Source organism: Stegodyphus dumicola, chromosome X1 (genome assembly GCF_044657685.1).
Source record: "Stegodyphus dumicola isolate Sdum_Otavi_A_Nest chromosome X1, ASM4465768v1".
NCBI lineage: Eukaryota > Metazoa > Arthropoda > Arachnida > Araneae > Eresidae > Stegodyphus > Stegodyphus dumicola.
This window is the reverse complement of record NC_140780.1, coordinates 233,821,576-233,840,356: the sequence shown is the minus strand read 5'-3', so window position 1 is coordinate 233,840,356 and position 18,781 is coordinate 233,821,576. Positions and strand designations below refer to the sequence as shown.

Here is an 18,781-nt window from a genome sequence, read left to right as displayed (position 1 = left end):
TCCATTAATAGAGGGCAGCATTGCTATATCATCAAAATTAAGATGCAGAAAATATTTCCTGTTGCCAATTTAAAAAAAACTAACTTTAAATGAAAAGCAGGAGGTCTACAACTCAATCAGCAATCTTAAAACACCTCAACTCCACTCGTGACCACGCCTCCTAGTGTTATGACGTTGCCTTTGGTCCCGCCCTCTGTGTGACGTCGTTGGCCACGCCCACACCGCGTGTCGCAGAACCCGTATTTTCTATCTACTATTGAGTGTTTTTTTAAAAATTGTATCGAAGTGCTTGGTCACTTTGAATTTCTATTAATTGTTCTTGAAATTGATTAATATTAACAAATTCCTCATGCAAATCACTTACGTCAAAATCAAATGGCATTCGAACCCAATTATATTTAAAAACATCGTCTGCAGGAAAATACCGATCAAAGTCTGCTATTAGTTTTTCTAAATGATTGATAATAATTTTCTGTATTTCAAAATCTGTGATATTAATATTCTTGTCTTGAACAAGTAAATTAAGAGTCGGAAATGAAGCAAGTTTCTTTACTTCAACCTTATTTCTCCATAATTTGAGTTTATTTTTAAAACATGTAATTTTTTCAGTTAATTCACTAATAGTATGATTATGTCCTTGCATAGACTTATTTAGATTATTTATTTCAAACAAAATATCTGCCAAATAAGCAAATTGAGTAATCCACTTGAACTCGGAGAATTTAGATGCTAATGGGTGTTTCTTTTCTCTCAAAAAAAATTCGACTTCTGTCCGCAATGATAATACTCTTTGAACAACTTTGCCCCGGGACAGCCATCTAACTTCAAAGTAATATAATAAATGTTCGTATTCTGCACCAAATTCTGAACACAGTTCGCGGAAAATTCTACAGTTAAGAGCTCTTGATTTTATAAAATTGACTACCGTAACAATTTCATCCAAAACGATACTTAATTCGGGCGATAAATTTTTTGAAGCAAGATTTTGTCTATGTAAAAAACAATGAACCGATAAAATTTGTGAATTCATTTGTTTTGCTCTTGTCGAAAAACCCTTTTGAGATGCTGTCATGGCAGCTGCACCGTCGGTGCAAATACTGAAACACTGATTCCAATTTAATCCTTCTTCTTTAAAAAACGAATCGACAATGAGAAATATATCTTTACCTCTAGTTTTTGTTGACATTGATTTGCAAAATAAAAAATCCTCCTGTATATCTGTTAACCCTGGATACCGCACATAAACCATTAGTTGAGCATCGTTACTTACATCTGTCGTTTCATCCAGTTGAATACTAAATAAACCAGCAATTTTTATAGCAGAAATAAGTTGATTCTTAATATCAAACGACATATCATTAATTCGTAAACGAATTGTATCATTTGATAATGGTACCTTTTGTAATTTCTTTGAAATTTCATCTCCGCACATGATACGTGCCATGTCAATGGCAGCAGATTTTATAAGTTTTTCAGCAATATTATGGGGTTTCTTTTGTCTTGCAATATGCCAAGCCACATAAAAAGAAGCAAGTGTAGCTTGTTTGGCAGAAATTAGAAAACTATTACTACTTGGTGCATCTAAACGCTGTCTTTTTAAATCGGCTTCTTTTCTTTCGAAAAAAGTACGATCTTTTCCCTCAAAGGAAAAATTTTTATGTTTTGCATCAAAATGTCTTTTAAGTTTGTTCGGTTTCATCGATTCATTACTTAGTATTTCACTGCACAAGACGCATTGCGGCTTGTTCCTTCCTCCATCATAAATGCAAGTAAACCCTAATTCTAAAAATGCTTCCTTGTATTCACGTTTTGCCATTTTAGGGTGATTACAATTTTACAATACGCACTGCAGCTTGATCACTCCACTTTTAATAAACAGACAAAAATTGTTTCTAAAATGCTTGTATTCACGTTTCATAATTATTACACATTCCACTGTTATTCACAACATAATACACAGAAACGAGTTTTTGACAAAGAACTTGCAACGGAGTGCAACTTTTTTACGTAAATATCATTAATATGCAAACAGAAATTAACAGAATACAATTTTCCGTTATTACTTCTTTATTCACACGAGTTAAATCGATAATATCTGCTTACATGTTTACAACCAACGGAAATTCCCCGGTTTCTTAAAAGTCGAAGTAAAAGTAGCTGATTGAAAGCGCTTTTAATTTTTACCAAAAGGTGTCACTACCGGAGAATGACTATGTTACCTACAACCTTATTGTGTCTGCGCGCACGTAAAGCAATGGCGTGAGTATTACCAGTACCTCCTATATACGAAGCGAAGCCTCTAGGGTTGCTTGAACGGTCTGACGTCATCTAAGTCGTCATTCCTACCATCTTCCTCGCGACAAAGAATGAAAGAATATACTTCGGTGTCGTAGCGTAGTGAACTGACTGTTGTTTGAAAGTGTAGTGTGCTCTAATAGAACATTTTTCATTTAAATTACTTTATTTTTTATTATGCCACATAAATGCTGTGTTGCAACATGCAAAGGAAATTATAAGAATGGCCCGAAGGTGGCTGTATTTAGTTTTCCTACGGAAGAACAACTGAGAAAACAATGGATTTGGAACTGCAAACGAAAAGATGGATTCGAGCCTACGAAACATTCAAAGGTAAGCATGCATTTCATTTTTAAATTAGAAAATTCCTGAAAGATTAATGTCATTGAAAGAAGCATGACTTGAAACTGTGAAAACAAAAAATTCTGATTGCAAGGGAAATAATTTACTAAAGTTCCATTGCATTCAACCATAGAAAATAAAACGAAGTTTTAATTATTTTCTATACAAGCATAGTTATATATTTATTTACTAGGCAGAAATTTCTCTTATTATGAATGAGTATTATTAATGAATTCTTTCAGTAATTTATATTTTCGGCGTCGGGATCTTTATAACACGCACATTGATTTGGGATTGATTAATCTTTCAGGAATTTATGTTATACAGAGCTTATACTGAATTTTAAAGTGATTATAAAATGGACCCTTTTCTCAATAACTAGTCAATAGAAAATCCACCAACCTTATAATGTTCATATTATAACTTTAAGTAGATAAATATAAAATGCTTCAAGTCGTAATTTTAAAGCCGTTAATTTAAAGTTATTTTAGATATAAGTATTTAACTGTTTGGGTATACTATTTCTTTTGATTTAGATAAGTCTCGTTCCACCTATTTTATTTTTATTTTTTTTTTCTTTTTAAAACTGAATGTATGCAATGCCCATTTATTATATGCTAGGAGCATTTGAGAATGCATTTTGCTCGTAACTCATGTGAACAGGAAATTAATGCTAATTATGCAATGTTCTAAACTTTATTAATTCTAAAATCCTTAAAAAAAATATGAAATATATGTAAAAGAAAACAATCGTATAAATGGACTAGTTTTGACAGTAATTATTTTAATTTCTGGAATAAGTTACAAGGTGTTTAAACTGTCTTGTTCAAATAATATTGCCTAAGATTGTAAGCTTACTAGTTTTCACTACATGTTAGCATAAATCCTAATTAGCCTATTAAATTGTTTCATGCACACACACATTTATAAAAGTACGAGTTTCTTATGCCAATAACACCTACCTTGTTACAGTGGTTCACTTACTACTGGCAGTAAGTTCTTGTGGGCTTGAAATTTACATTAATTTCCTATCTAAAAACACTTATATAAGGGGTTTTGTTTATTTATACTTGTTGCAGTGGAATATGAAAATGTTTCATTGTATTAATAAGTTATATAACTTTTAAAATTTTTGAAAAAAGTTAAGAAAATTATATGGAAAATAAGCAATCTAGTGAGCCTTGCACAGTAATATAATGTCAAACACGATTGATGAATGTGAATATTTCACTCCAAAATTACATAAGAATAGCCTAAAATATTTAATTACTGCAAATAAACTGTTAAATATACAAATTCTTGTTTTTTTTCTTTGTGTATCATATTTTAGCACTTATACTTGTTTTCAATAATTCAAGAAAAATGAATTTTTTTTAATGACTAATGATGTTTTATGCTCTTAAATATAAACATTCATAGGCACACAAGTAAATTTGTACTTCTGGTTGTGAACATATCATTTGTAAAAATGTTTAGAAAAAGAGCAAGTAACTTTATATTTGAATGGTACGAATGAATGTGGTTAATCTTATTCTTATCCATCAACTGATGGTTAATCTTATTCTTTATTATCACCATTTTGAATGTAATTCCATAACCAAGTGTTGTTTTCAAATAACTGAAGAAAGAAATATTTAGGATGTAGCAATTATATATTACATGAGCAATTGTATGTTACCTGAGGATGTATCAATTAAATATTACTTATGTTATATGCATTTGACATATGACAACAAACATGTGCTAATTATTTGCACTTTTCAAAACTTTATGACAGCATCCATGGCTCTTTTTAGCCCAAAAGAGTTGATAGTTTTGTTTTAAGATTTTGCATTATTCACTCTAAATGGCTGCATCACTTTTTTGCATTGTGCACTTTAAATGGCTATATCTCTTCAAATTGTTACCATCCAAACATTATCGCCCTGTATTATTTTTAAAGAAATTAAATGATGAACGTTTTCCACAACGGTAACCCTTCCCTTAAGCAGATAGCTCTTGAGTGCTTTGCCATGATTAAATAAAAATACAATAAAACCCTTATTAGACTGTGCATGTATTTAAAGGATGGCGAATGCTTACGATTTTATAATTGTTTAACCTTTTGATGCATGTTTATTTATTTGCTCTTTTTCATATTAAAAGGTGTGTGAACTTCACTTCAAGCAAGAGGATGTTCTGAGGCAAACTGAATTCTTTGATGAGAAAACTGGAAAGAAGATCATTATACCATTGTCATATCCTCGTTTAAAGAATGGTGCAATTCCAAGTCTGTTTCCTGATGGCCCGAGTCATCTTAGTTCCAGTGTTTCATCAAGGGAATCACCAGAGCATAAAAGACTCAAAAGAGAACAAGATGCACTCGAAAAAGCCTTAGCCTGTAGCTTAGCTGAAAAGGAAGAGTATGAACGAAAACAAATGTTTTATAATTTAGATGAACTAAAAATTTGTTTTAATACTGTGAATTTACCAGATAACTGGATAGTTATACACAGGCCTATACATACTATGATTCTTAATATTTCTAATGACAATCATCCAAGAATTCTAAAATCATTATTTATTGATTGTAATTTGAATATATCTGTAGCAATTAGAAATATACCTATTAAATCACTGAAGCAATATGTAATCCCATCAAAAATTAACAACCTTAAAGATATTTTAAGTATTTTAGAGAAATTAGACCTATTTGCCTCAAATGATTCATCTGAAGACAGTATTCAAAATTATTTACAAATTGTAAATGAATTAATGACAATTTTAAAAAAGAAAATTCCACATAAAAACAATGAAATAAATTTTCTCCTTGAGCAACTATCAAACTTGAATTCAGAAAAACAGCAATATAGGTATTCTGCAGACTTTCTAATATTTTCCACTTTACTTCACACAATTTCACCACATGCATATAATTTTATTCGAAATTCAGAAAATATTATTATGCCTCATCCACGGACCATTCAGAAAATTTTTTCAGATTTTAATATATATCCAATAAATGAACAATACAACCAAAAGTTCCTAAGCTACATAAAATTTAAATTTCAAGAGCTATCAGAAAAAGATCTGCTTGTTATTTTAATGATTGATGAAATTCATCTAAATCAAGCATTTGATTATAAAGGTGGTAATTTGTGTGGAATGGCATATAATTGCAAAAATGCTGCGTCTAGTGCATATGTTTTCATGATTCACAGCCTATTATCTGTTTATAAGGATGTTGTACATATTTTGCCGGTGAAAACACTTAGTGCGGATAATTTGTATATTTATATTAAAAAAATTGTTGTGGGATTAGAAAATATTGGGTTTAAAATTATTGCTATTGTCACTGACAATAATTCAATTAATAAAAAGGCTATGTCTCTGTTTTCAGAACCACCTAAAGTTAGTATTGTTTATCAAAACCCTGTTGACAAATCTAGGCCAATGTTTATTATTGATACAGTGCATATTTTAAAATGCATTAGAAATAACTGGATAAATCAAAAAAATAATAATCAGAGTATGTTTTTCCCAAGTTTTGATGATGCTTCACATATTGAAACTGCATCTTTTTCTTGTATTAAAAAATTACATGAATCTGAAACTGGTAAGTTATTAAAGTATGCTTATGGTCTGACAATAAAAGCTCTATATCCAACTAACTTAGAAAAACAAAGTGTAAAGCTTGCATTGCAGATTTTTAATGATAATGTTGTTGAAGCATTATTTTCTTTTGGGCAGCAGAAAGAAATAATAAATTCCCAAGAAACTGGAAACTTTATTAAAATAATAAACACATGGTGGTCAATTGTAAATGTGAAATCTATTTTTAAAGGGGTTCATAAAAATAATGTATTTGAAACACCTTTCACTGTGGCAGAAAATGATGAAAAATATGTTTTTATGAATAACTTTTTGAATTGGCTAGATAGTTGGAAAAATTTGAATTTAACCTCTGGTTGCCTAACCAAAGAAACTCACTTTGCAGTATACCATACAACGTATGCTTTAATTGAGATATCAAGGTATTGTATAAATGAGTTGGGTTTTAAATACCTTTTACTTGGAAAAATACAAACAGATATGTTAGAGGCTAGATTTGGTAAGTACAGGCAACTGGCTGGAGCTCACCATAATATTTCTATCAGACAGGTTTATGAAATAGAGGGTAAATTAAGACTTCAGAGTACATTACCAACCCTAATAAATTCTTCAAAATTTGGAAATATTCCTCTTCATGTATCTGATTTTAAAGACACCGAAGAACAAACTTTTGATGACACTGATGTACAAACATTCATAGATGAAATAACAGTTGAAGATAGTGATATACACGACATAAAATTGGATGTACCTATTTTGACTTATATAGCTGGATATTGCTGTTATAGTATGCTAAAAAAGTTAAAATGTGATATATGTAAATCCAATATTACTATTGATAAGGAGTTAGCTTTAGAAAACGATGAAAATATTCATTCATGGATTAAGGTTTTTGATAGAGGTCTTATGTATCCTCATCCTGATATTTTACATGCTGTTATATACAATTTTATTGTTGTTAAGAAACTTATTTCAGATGAATATGAGCAAAAATTTTTATTTTCGGCAAATCCACGAGTTACAGTGTGTAAAATTACTCTAAATTTACTTCATGAAAATTTTTTTTAGAGTTGAATGACTGTCCTAAACTTCATGACCCTCAAATTATTTTGAAAAACATCATACAAGCATCAACGAATATTTTTCTAAATAATTACTGCAAAAAGTTGAATGATAATCTTTTAAGTAACAATTTAAATAAGCAACGGAAATTGAAAACATTAAAAAAATAATTTATGCATACAGCAGAAATGACATATACTATGTTTATAAGTTAGTAAACTTTATAAAAAAAGATAGTGACACTAATCTATTGTTTCTTATTATCTTCAGACTTAACTTGTAATTCATTTTATTTAAATGAATATTTTTTGCAGAATGTGGATAGTATGTTAAATAAAAAAATAGTGCTTTTTCTATTTGTGTTGTGAAATCTTTACCAACTGTTTCAAAATGCATGCACACACACACACAAAAAAGCATTTGTAATAGTTAACTAATTATGACAGTAAAGTGCTAAAGTTGTTAAGTCTCTTATATAATATCATTTTGTGCAAAATAGGTGTATTTATTGTAAACTAGAGAAATATTGATTTTTGAAGATAAAATACTTTGCCAATTAATATTATTATTGTTTAGATTTTGAAATCAGTATATTGCAATTTTTTAATATTATTTTAATTGAAGCAGACATGTTTATTACATTAATTTTACACTGTGAGAAGAAAATAAATATAATTTGTTTTTACCTACAATTCCATATGAGTTATTTTTATAGATATTCATGCATTTTTATGGAGGAAATTCACTGTATTCTTATACAATATTTCATTGAATACATGCTAGATTCTGTCAAAACTAAAATGAAATACTTTGGACTTAAAATTTCTAATGATGTGGTTGTACATATACAGGGGAAAACTTATCAAAAATAAATTGAGTAAAAAAATATTTTTAATCCTTCCCAGCTGTAAGGCTTCATGCAGTTATACTAAACTATTTTGATATTAAAGAGACTTAACTGTAATAAAAAATAAGTAGCATCAAGTTACATAAATAAGTAGTCATCCCACCCTTTTTCCCACTGTAGTATGCAATGCCATTTCCTATTACTTCCAGTTATAAATTTACTAGTACAAAAAATTCAGGCCAAAAAAATAAATAAAATCCTTTTTATATGTTTTGAATCCTAATTGTGTTGCTTTCCTTTAATAAAAATCTGAATTATTTTGAAAATTTTAAATTTTACTTTACATCTTAACAATCAGGCTATATTTATTTTCATTTATAATAGGAAAATACATAAAACTTATTCTTTCAATTCTAAGAATTGAGGACATTTGATCTATTTAGATGTTTTAAAAGTTCCTATTGATTACCCTGATAAAAATTCCAGTAAGTACATATATAAACTTCATATTTATCATTTGCTAAAGAATTCTCAAATAAGTTACAATGAAATGCTTTCAGGAACAAAAATTTATAAGTTACAAAAAAAAAAAAAAAAATTTATTATCTTTTTTTTATTATTGGGGAAGATGCAGTTATGTATTCTCAAATAATGATCTAATTTAAAATGCCTAAATATATGAAATGTTTTGCTACCGTATTTTAAAACTACCAATGAATAAATATTGATAGATGCTAAAAAATAGTATTTTTCAAATCATTCTCCAGGTTTCTCATCTGTTAAGAAATTCAGTCCCACACTGAAGTGAAAAAAAAAGCGGAAAATGACTAAACAATTATGTGTAAATTTGTATTTACGAGAAACAGAAAATGCCGTTAAAAATTGATTAAAATTAATTTAAGGATTTTTAGTGTTAATCAACTGTAAACTTGCTTAATTATGCATTATCCTCTTTGTTAAGGAAGAAAATATTTAATAAAATATATATTCTTCAGAAAGCAAACCAGCATCAGCCAGATATTCAGTATATATTTATTACTACTAATCTGAAGTATGTTGAATTAATTTCTTTACTATACTGTTATTATTTTAAGCATAAAAATATATAAGGAAAGTAAGGTTAGGTATTTGAAATTAGAAAATGCAGTCGATGAAATCAAATCGGAATATATATATTTGCACACACACACACACACATATATATATTTAAAACCAAACGATATAGTAAGCCTTATGCAAGGAAATAAAAACTACTTTTCATTTTCTCTCCTCTTAAAGGAATAACAGCGATAAGTGGTTTCATGTGGCAACCATGCTTTCTGTACATAAGGACGACTTTAGTGACGTAGTGTGCGGCGTGCCGTGGCTTCGTTTATAGGAGGTACTGGTATTACCAACACCTCATAGAAGAAAGCTATAAGACAGAAATTGGATGTCACTTCTAGAAGGCCATTCGCGAAGAGCGGTAAAACCAATGCATTGTTTTAGAGAATAACTTGTATTAGAAAAAAACTCTTCTAGTAGGTGTTGGTATTACTTATTTTTGTATATTAAAAGTTTTTTTTAATTTGACTTAGCGCGACCCAAAAAATATGCTTCGCGACCCAATTTTGGGTCGCAACCCATAGGTTAAGAACCGCTGGTGTAGCTAATGTAACAGATCTATGCATCCTCGAATTTGACTTTTTAAAATATTTAAAGCAATATAGATTTTATTTGAAAGTCAAAAATAATGAACTGCTCAATGAAGAAATACCGATATCTGGGGTAGATGAAAATGTAGTAAGCTGCTATAGGATAGTTGCTTACGAGAGTATTATTATCCTTTTAGGAACGGAATCCATCATTGGCGGTACTGTGAAAACTCTCGAAAAGCTGAGTATGGGAATGACTGATTTCCCTAAGCAAAAAAGAAAACAACAACAAGAACAAATAGAATAAACACGTTCAAAAAAGGGACTTGTGGGGCATCTGCCTTAGTGTACTTAACGAAAGGATATGTGCCGATCAGGGTTGTTAACATAAGTTAAAGGTGTTTTGCATTTGAAATTTCTTTATGAATTTTTACTAAAAGAACATATTTAAATGCTTGTTTCATTAAGTCACCCTGGAATAGTATTATCTTACAACAAAAATTTTGCCATTCTTCGTAAAAGCTTGAGAATTTTCTGTTCCTTGTCCTGTAAACGCAAATTTAAGTCATTGAAATGACTAGTAGTATCTGCTAAGAATTTTAATTTAAGAATGCAGTTTTTATCTTTGTGTGAAACTTTCACCGATTTCATTCATGAATGTTTTAATAGAATCAATATATTCCACAAACCGATTCAGAAACTTTCCTCTGCTTAGCCAGTGAACTCCAGTGCCCATTAATAAATCACTGTATTCACATTCAGTTTCTTCTAAAAATGTCTTAAATTTCTGTGATTCAAGGAAGAACGGGCTCTAATTGTGTTAATAATTTTAATCACTACGCTCATCACTTCATTTAACTGTTTCGAGGAGGTTTTTGCACATGAATTTTCTTCAAAAGGAATTATATAGTGAGATGAAATTAGTGGTCTTCCAGGTTCCTTCTGCAATAGGTTTACAAAGCCAGCATATTTTTCTAACATTGCTGGGGCGCCATCAGTTGGGACTAAAAATAATTTTTTATTCAAATCAAAAATATTTCCATTTTCGAATTTAACGAATTTTTTAACTTTCTTTAAAATGTCAGTACCTTTCGTAGTACCTAACATTTGTGAAAATACAACTCTTCATGAATAACTGGAGAATCAATAGCTCCATAATGAACAACTATTGCAAGCTCTGATGCAATATGTTTAGAACATGTTTTATACATGATCTCTGATGCAATATGTTTAGAACATGTTTTATACATGTGCGCGCTGCGTAATAATAGAATTTCATCACATTTTGCAACACTTCAGAATACAAGGACACTGGATGCTTTCGATTTGGCATGAAAATAGCCCACGACAGCCGTCTATCGAATGCAGCAGCTGGCGATCGCCAGGTTGATAAATGAAATGGAAAAGCCAAAAGCTGATTTTATTACTTGTGTTCCTATGACGTCACATCGTCAAGTCCAACGAGTTCTGTCTCGTTCAAGTCAAACTATGTATATTGCTTTTTATTTGTTCCGCTCGTCTCGAAGAGTACAGCCACCGACAGCCAGCTGCTGACGGCTGTTTCATCAAATCGAAAGCACCCACTTTAATTCGTTGGCAACAATACCTACCAACTGTCGTAATTAAGAATTGTTTACTGGATCACTAAGATTTTCCCAGTGTGTCACTAGGTGACCCGCGGGTCATAAGTTGCCGACCATTGCTCTAGTCCTTTGGCATTACCCATTGTCTAGGAAAAAAGACGATTTTGTGTTGATTACAGGCGTTTAAATGGCATCACAAAGAGACAGTTAATATTTTGCATAGAATTGGCTACACGCTAGCAGGGATAAATGGTTTGTCGTTTTGGAATTGAAAAGCGATTACTCAAAAATGGAGATCGATCGTGAAGTTCAGGAGAAGGCTGCATTTACTACAGCTAAAGGACTCTGGCACTTTAAAGTAATGCCTTTTAGTTTATAAAAACAGTCTAGCAACATCTGAATGTTTAATGGAGACAGATCTGTCATATGAAGCATATGTTATGTATCTCGACGACGTTATTACAGTGAGACGCAATTTTGAAGAACATTTGGGAAATATCAGAAATTTGCTGCAGAAGCTCAGAGAAGCTACTTTCGAAATGTAAATTGTCTTACTGAAAAAGTAGTATTTTTGTCATATTATGTCATTAAAAGGTACGCACAAATCCTGAGTATATCAAAGCTTCTCTTGAATGATGTCATCCTCAGGACTTTCACCAGTTAAGAAGATTTTTAGGCTTTTGCACTTATTACCTAAGATTTGTTAAGAGTTTCTCTAAAATCGTAAGGCCTTTACGTCGCCTAGCAGAAAAAAAAGCAAAAGTTTTTGTTGACTGATGAATGTGAAGAAGTATTTAAATCCCTGAAGGACGCTTTGCCTCCCGCTAATCTACTTTCTTTCCACCGACAGCGAGGCAGCTGATCCACTGCGGCAGTTAGCATATCGGCCAGATAGCCCCGCTGACGGAAATAACTTGGTCAACTTTGGTACATATTGTGCTCAAGACGTGCTGGGGGCAGTGCAAACAAATGCTGGATGAGACGATAGTGCACTAATGGAAGAAGGGTGCATACCGGGTGAGGAGAGCAATTTCAGATATATATTTACAGAGTTATGGATAGGTGGTTACAAAAGGCATCCACAACATGAGCAATAAACGAGTACAGTGATTAGATTTATTTTCGTTACCTCCCGCATAGTTATAGAAAGAGGTTAGTGGGTTGAATTTCATCCATTAGCCAAGGTATTAAAAAGAAATCCTGTAGAATTCAAAGTTGTAAGGGAAAATTTGAAAACATAACGCTGATTTTTGTTGTTTGACTTCTAAATTAATACTTGTTCGGCGTGTTATTGTATCTTAACTATTCCATGTGTTAAAAATCAACATATCTTCCCTCTCCAGGTTCTTCAAAGCAGACCTTTTCTGTGAACTAAGCTCACATTTTTTTTTTTACCCCAGTATTTCTATATGTGTGCTAAGACGTTCAAATTTCGAGTTCCATAATTTTTTGTTTTTTAAATCCAACAATTGGATTTCAAGTTAATATTAAAGTGTCAGTATATATTTCATTCTGTTATATTAAGTATTAAGAGGTTTTTTTTAACAAAGGCTAATGTCGCTTTGTTGTTTCTGAACTCCTGAAGAAGTAAAGAAAGAAAAACCTGCTAAGAAAAATTTCTCTCATATTTAAAACTGATGTTCTGAAATAGCAAATGCCAATGTCAGAACTATTTTCTTGGCGATGTTTCAACACGCTTGGAAAGTGAATCAAAGTTTCTCTTTCAAAATCTTGAGTAAAAAGTGATAATTTGTTTTCAAATGAACTTCTTCTAACATCCAGAAAATTGTGTTTCCTTTCCGCTGTAGTTTTTGATTATGCTGACATAGATGAGACGTAACGTCTACCATGTTAATGCTTTAATTAATAATAAATAAAGGCGCAAAACGTTTCTTTGATAACCAACGTACTTTGTTATGGATCAGAAGATCTGCGCACCCCCTCTTCATTTCAACTAAAACTCTTTAAACTGACTGTTAGATGGTCATTTAAAATGCCTTTCCCTTACTAGAGGGCGCCAGGGGTTCCACTAGTGAGACAAATTTAAACCTTTATTTATTTATTTATTTATTTATTTATTTTTGTAAACAGTAGACACTTCGGTTTTGAATTCGGGTGATCGACGGATAAATTGATTGGTACAGCCCTGAGAGAAAAAGAGAGGCTGTATAAGAAAATGTATTTAATATTAATTTTTTCCCTTTTGAATGTTTTATGTAAATAAAATGTGTTGTCAAGAAATAGAATTCTGGTTTTTCTGTAAAGAAGATTCTTCTTGCCAGCAGAAACATCACGGCTAATTTCAAGGATGCATCAGAAAGATAAATTAATTTTGTTCTAGTTTTTTAAATCAGTTAAATAAAATAGAGCCTGCATACGTCAGTGGATACTGACAACTTCGATCAACAGTAGTTGATTAATTACGTAATATAATTATAGTTGGCGTTCGCCATGTGTTATTCTAAAGAAGAACTAGTTAATTATGCTTCCGAAAATGGAAGTACTTGAAATATGTTTATTTTCTGAAGATGCTAATATTTGAATAGAAGTTGAATAGAAATAGATATTTATTATTTTCAGCTTAAAATATATATTAGAAGTTTTATGTTCTTGAATAAAGGTAATTTTAACTTAAAGCAAATTAATGTGTAAGAATCCAATTAAGGATTGAAGAAATAAGATTAAGTTAAAAGTATTACTTTAAGATTTAAGATAAAATATTTGAGTGGTGTTTAAAGTAAAAATGAATGTTGATAGGATAAAGAAAAAGCGTCCAACGGCACGCAATGCTTTCACTAGAACGGTTAAGGTTTTAAAAAGTGAAATTAGTAAAGATACTCAAGCAGATAAAGCTGTATTAAAAGATAAAACTGTGAAGTTACAAACGATAACTGCTGAGTTAAAATCTTATGATTCAGAGATACTAGATTTATTGATTAAGGGCAATGTCACTGAAGATGATCTAGAAACCGAAGTTATAAGTTACGAGGAATAATATTCTGATGAATTCATCACAATTGAAAAAAAAAAAAATTAGTGAATTACTAAATGTAAACAAAATTCCAAATAACGCAGTTTTTAGTAATTCTGATGTCAGTAGTATCTCTAAAGTTAAACGGTATAAATTGCCTAAATTGAATATAGAACCTTTTGATTCTCAGTTAATTAATTATTTGCCATTTTGGGCAGAATTTAAGAATATACATAAAGATAAAGAATTAAATGATTATGATAAGTTCCAATGTTTGCTACAAGCTGTAGAACCTGGAACTCGAGCTAGGCATTTATTAGAAAGTTACCCGATAACTTCAGAAAATTATTCGAAAGCTTTGCGAGCTTTTCAAGAGCGTTATGGGGACAAAGATATTCTTATCGAAGTGTATGTCAGGGAATTTTTAAAATTAATTACAGCAAATGTTCAAGCTAGGAGTAAAGATTATCATTGTTTACCAAGATAGAAGCACATTTAAGGTCTTTAGAATCCATGGGGCTTGATATAGAAAGTAATTCAGCCTGGCCATACCCCATGATAGAATCTTGCTTACCTGATGATATTTTAAGAGCATGGCAAAGATATAATATTAGGGGAAAGGAAGGTTCTGATATTGAAGGAAGTTTTCCGAAGTCGAGTTTAACGTTGTAAATGAACTTTTCGAAGAGGGAGGTAAAGGGTGAACAAAGATTACAGTTAGCCAGGTCAGGCTTGGAAAGTATTATCCCAAAAGAGAAATTAAAAGAGAAAATGCTGAAAAGAGATAACAAGTAACCTACTGCAGCTGGTTTATTCACTGCTAAGAAATATCGTGTCTGTTCTGTGGTAAGTCGCATGAAAGTAAGGTCTGCGTAGTCGCCAGATCGTTCTCTCTCTGGAAGAAAAAGTAAAGAAAGCCAGGGAAAAGAACTGTTGTCTGAAATGTTTACGCTTTGGCCACCGTGCCAAAATGTGTAAAGTTTTTGTACTCTGTCATGTCTTCTTAAAACCTCATACAGAGCTTTTTTTGTCCTGAAATAGACAAAACGAAAACAACTAGTGATAAAAACCAAACCCCAGCGAATATCCAGAACACACTTGACAATCAATGGTATTCAAAGGAAATAACCCTCATGACACTAGAAATACTAATTAAGGCTAATAAGAAAATTGAAAAGGTTAGGGCACTATTGGGCAGTGGGTCCCAAAGGAGTTATATTTTGAGGAGCACTGCGAAAGAACTTGGTCTCAAGCCTCTCGCTACAGCAACTATTACCCACACTGTATTTGGAGGTGCAGAAACAGAAGCTAAACCTCATAGTAAATATCAAATTAAATTAAGTGCACCGGGGAATAGTTACAAATCAGTTCTCACGACCGAATTCCTTGACCAAGAAAAGATATGTGGGAAAATTCGACGCATTTCGAAGGAGTCTGTTCTAGAAGAGCTTAAGAAACATAGATTATGGATATCAGATACTGGTACAGGGTGTCTAGAAATATAAATTTTATTTGGCAGCGATGTATATGGCCAAGTCCTAACGGAGCGAATCAAGCAGCTGAACAATGATCTAACGGCAATTCAGACAAAACTTGGATGGACAGTTTGCGGTGAATTAGAGACTCCATCCCAAGGTTACGTGAGTAGTGGTACAGCTAACGTTGATGACTAATTTATCTCTGAAAGAACTTAATGTTCCAGATTTATGGCGGCTAGAAACAATAGGAATTAATGATCCCAGTTGAAACGTTGTCTAAGAAGGAAGAAGAAGAGCTAGCCCATGAATTGTTTCTTAAAGAACTTGAGAGAAGTGAAGACGGGCGTTACCGTGTTGGTCTTCCATGGACTTTAATTAACCCAAACATTCCTTCAAATAGAAATGAAGCAGAAAGAAAGGTTGTTTAGCACTACCAGAAGACTGAAGAAGTTAAATAAATTTGAAGATTATGACCTAGTCTTTAAAGAATGGCAGAAAGAGAATGTCATACAGGAAGTCTCATAAAAGGAACTAGAAGAAGTAGGAGGCCATTACTTCTGTCACCATCCAGTTATTTAAGCCAGAGAGTGCCACTACTTCTATCAGACCAGTTTTTGACGCCTTGTGCAAAGCTGCAAGAGCACAGTTCCTAAATGACTGCCTCTTCAAAGGACCAAACTTGATAGAAGAAATTCCGACTATATTTATTGAGATTTCGATAAAAGACTATTGTTGTCGTATCCGACATTGAAGAGCTTTCTTCCAAATTGAAGTTAAGGAAGAGAATCGCCGATTTTTGAGATTTTTGTGGTGGGAGAAGGCAGATAAAATTAAATTCTATCAACATAACAGAGTGTTATTTACTATTTATTACAGAGTAAAAAAGAGCTACTTGTAGCCCTTTTTTACTCAGCGCGGTTATAAGGTATCATTTGAACAAGTATCCAGAAGAACTCAAAGCAGTCACTGACAAACTCTTAAAGCCCTTCTATATTGACAACTGCGTAACCTCCGTAGATGGTGCATCCGAATTAGAAGAATTTATCTCAAAGTCAACTGAAATTATGGCTGAAGCTAAGGTGGATTTGAGATTGTGGCAATTCGGTCCTGTAGAGGAAATAGAAAAGTTGTCATCTAAGAACAGAACTATGTTTAAAGGAGATCTTACAACTTCAGTTTCGGTTTGGGAGATTAGATGGGATAGAAAAGAGGATTGTTTAATGATCTGCAATGAATTCGACGCTGAAATAGAAAATCCTACTAAACGGAAGGTCTTGTCTATAATACAAGATACTTACGATCCCATCGGTTTCCAGAGACTAGACTTTGAAGCTCTATCTGGCGCTTATAACATGCTTATCTATAACACGCTCATCAGTGTTTGAAAGACTACAGTAGACTTCAACTAAAATCCCGTCAACAGAAGCCCACCGAAACACTTCAGGAGCTCGCCACGGATGTTGAAAGGCTGTCCCATCTCGCCTTTTCGGAGTCCCCGACAGAAACAAGGGAAATTCTGTCCATGCAATATTTCATCGACGGCATCCGGGATCTTGAAACACAGAAAGCTCTGCGAATGGCGGATTTGAAGGACATAAAAAGCGCTCTTTTGTACGTCGTGAAGTTCGAGGCAACCCAGCAAGCAACTGATAGAGATCGCTACCCAGTCAGAGCTGTGCGAGTCCACGAACCAGTAGCTCAACTGATGGCTCGTTTAGATGATTTAGCTAGAGAAATCAATGCTTTGATACGGAGTAGGAGTGAGAACAAAGTGGCTCTAAGGTGTTGGAAATGTGGTATTGAAGGGCACATACGACGGCATTGCAGAACACCCTAGGGCACGGATATTAAAACGGATGAGTTGGCAAGCCTTGAGACGGAATATTGGTGGAACGAAACTGACCCTAAAGTGCTGGAACTACGGTGTTGAAGGCCACCTACGAAGAAATTGCAGAACACCCCAGAGCACGGAAAATAAGACATACGATTTAAACAGACAATTAAATGCCATGGGACGGAAAAGGATTGACGAAAAATTAAAGTGCTGGAACTGTGGAGCTGAAGGCCACGTACTAAATAATTGCAGAACACCCCAGGGTATGAAAATTGAGGCCATTTATCAGCAACGACGCAGGAAACAAATTAATGACCATATCAAGGAAGAGGTTGCCAGATAATGAAAAACCTTGTTTTAAAGCGCTCAAGGTTTCTAGTGAGTGGCAACAGTAACGGATTGGCCATCAATGGGCATATCGATGGAGTTCCTTGCAATATGATCATTGACACAGGAGCTAATGTCACCACCATTCGAAAAGATTTAGCTCAACAATTTAAGGATAAACTCATCTGGACGCCATCCTGTGTTACCGTTCAGACTGCGTCTGGTGATAAGATCGACATAGCCTGGAATTTAAACATGAGCATCACGTTTGGAAGTGCCGCCTACCATCATACTGCTTATGTGGCGGATATTACAGATCCATGCATACTCGGACTGTTTAAAGAAATACAATTTTTCCTTAGACTTCAAAAACAACAAACTGCTTTCAGCATCTGAGGACATGACTATCCATCGTCAGAAGGGATCTTCACCTGGAAATTCCGACGCCTTGTCTGAAAGACCCAGCTCAGAAAGCCGCCGAAATCATACTAGGGTCGGAGAGAAACACCAGAGTACCGGCTATTCTCCATCCCAGGTGCTCTTCGATGATCTTCTCCATCCCAGATGCTGGGATGGTCCGTACACAGTCCTAAACAGGCAGAATGACGTCGTGGTTCGGATCCGTAAGTCTTCGAACTCTAAACCTAAAGTCGTTCATTACGACAGTTTAACTCATTACTATGGCCATAGTACGTAGTGTAAATAATTGTAAATAGTGTATGACCATGGTCCTTTTTGTTTCTAAATGTGTATTTAGTATTTGATAGCATTTGATTTGTTTTAGTTATTGCATTTATTGTTCCTGTTGTTTGTTATT

General features: G+C 32.8%; 2 protein-coding genes across 2 annotated transcripts; one reads left to right on the top strand and one right to left on the bottom strand.

Moving 5' to 3' along the window:
• Positions 1-268: 268 nt before the first annotated feature.
• On the bottom strand, positions 269-1,354 carry LOC146993442 (SCAN domain-containing protein 3-like). The gene has a single exon (XM_085808255.1). The coding sequence runs from the start codon at positions 1,352-1,354 to the stop codon at positions 269-271; it is 1,086 nt and encodes a 361-aa protein (XP_085664381.1).
• Positions 1,355-2,357: 1,003 nt separating this feature from the next.
• Positions 2,358-7,722, top strand: LOC146993441 (uncharacterized). Its single transcript, XM_085807124.1, has 2 exons — positions 2,358-2,628; positions 4,783-7,722. Exons 1-2 carry the CDS (start codon positions 2,473-2,475, stop codon positions 7,294-7,296), a joined length of 2,670 nt encoding a protein of 889 aa, XP_085663250.1. The 5' UTR covers positions 2,358-2,472; the 3' UTR covers positions 7,297-7,722.
• The last annotated feature ends 11,059 nt before the right edge of the window (positions 7,723-18,781 follow it).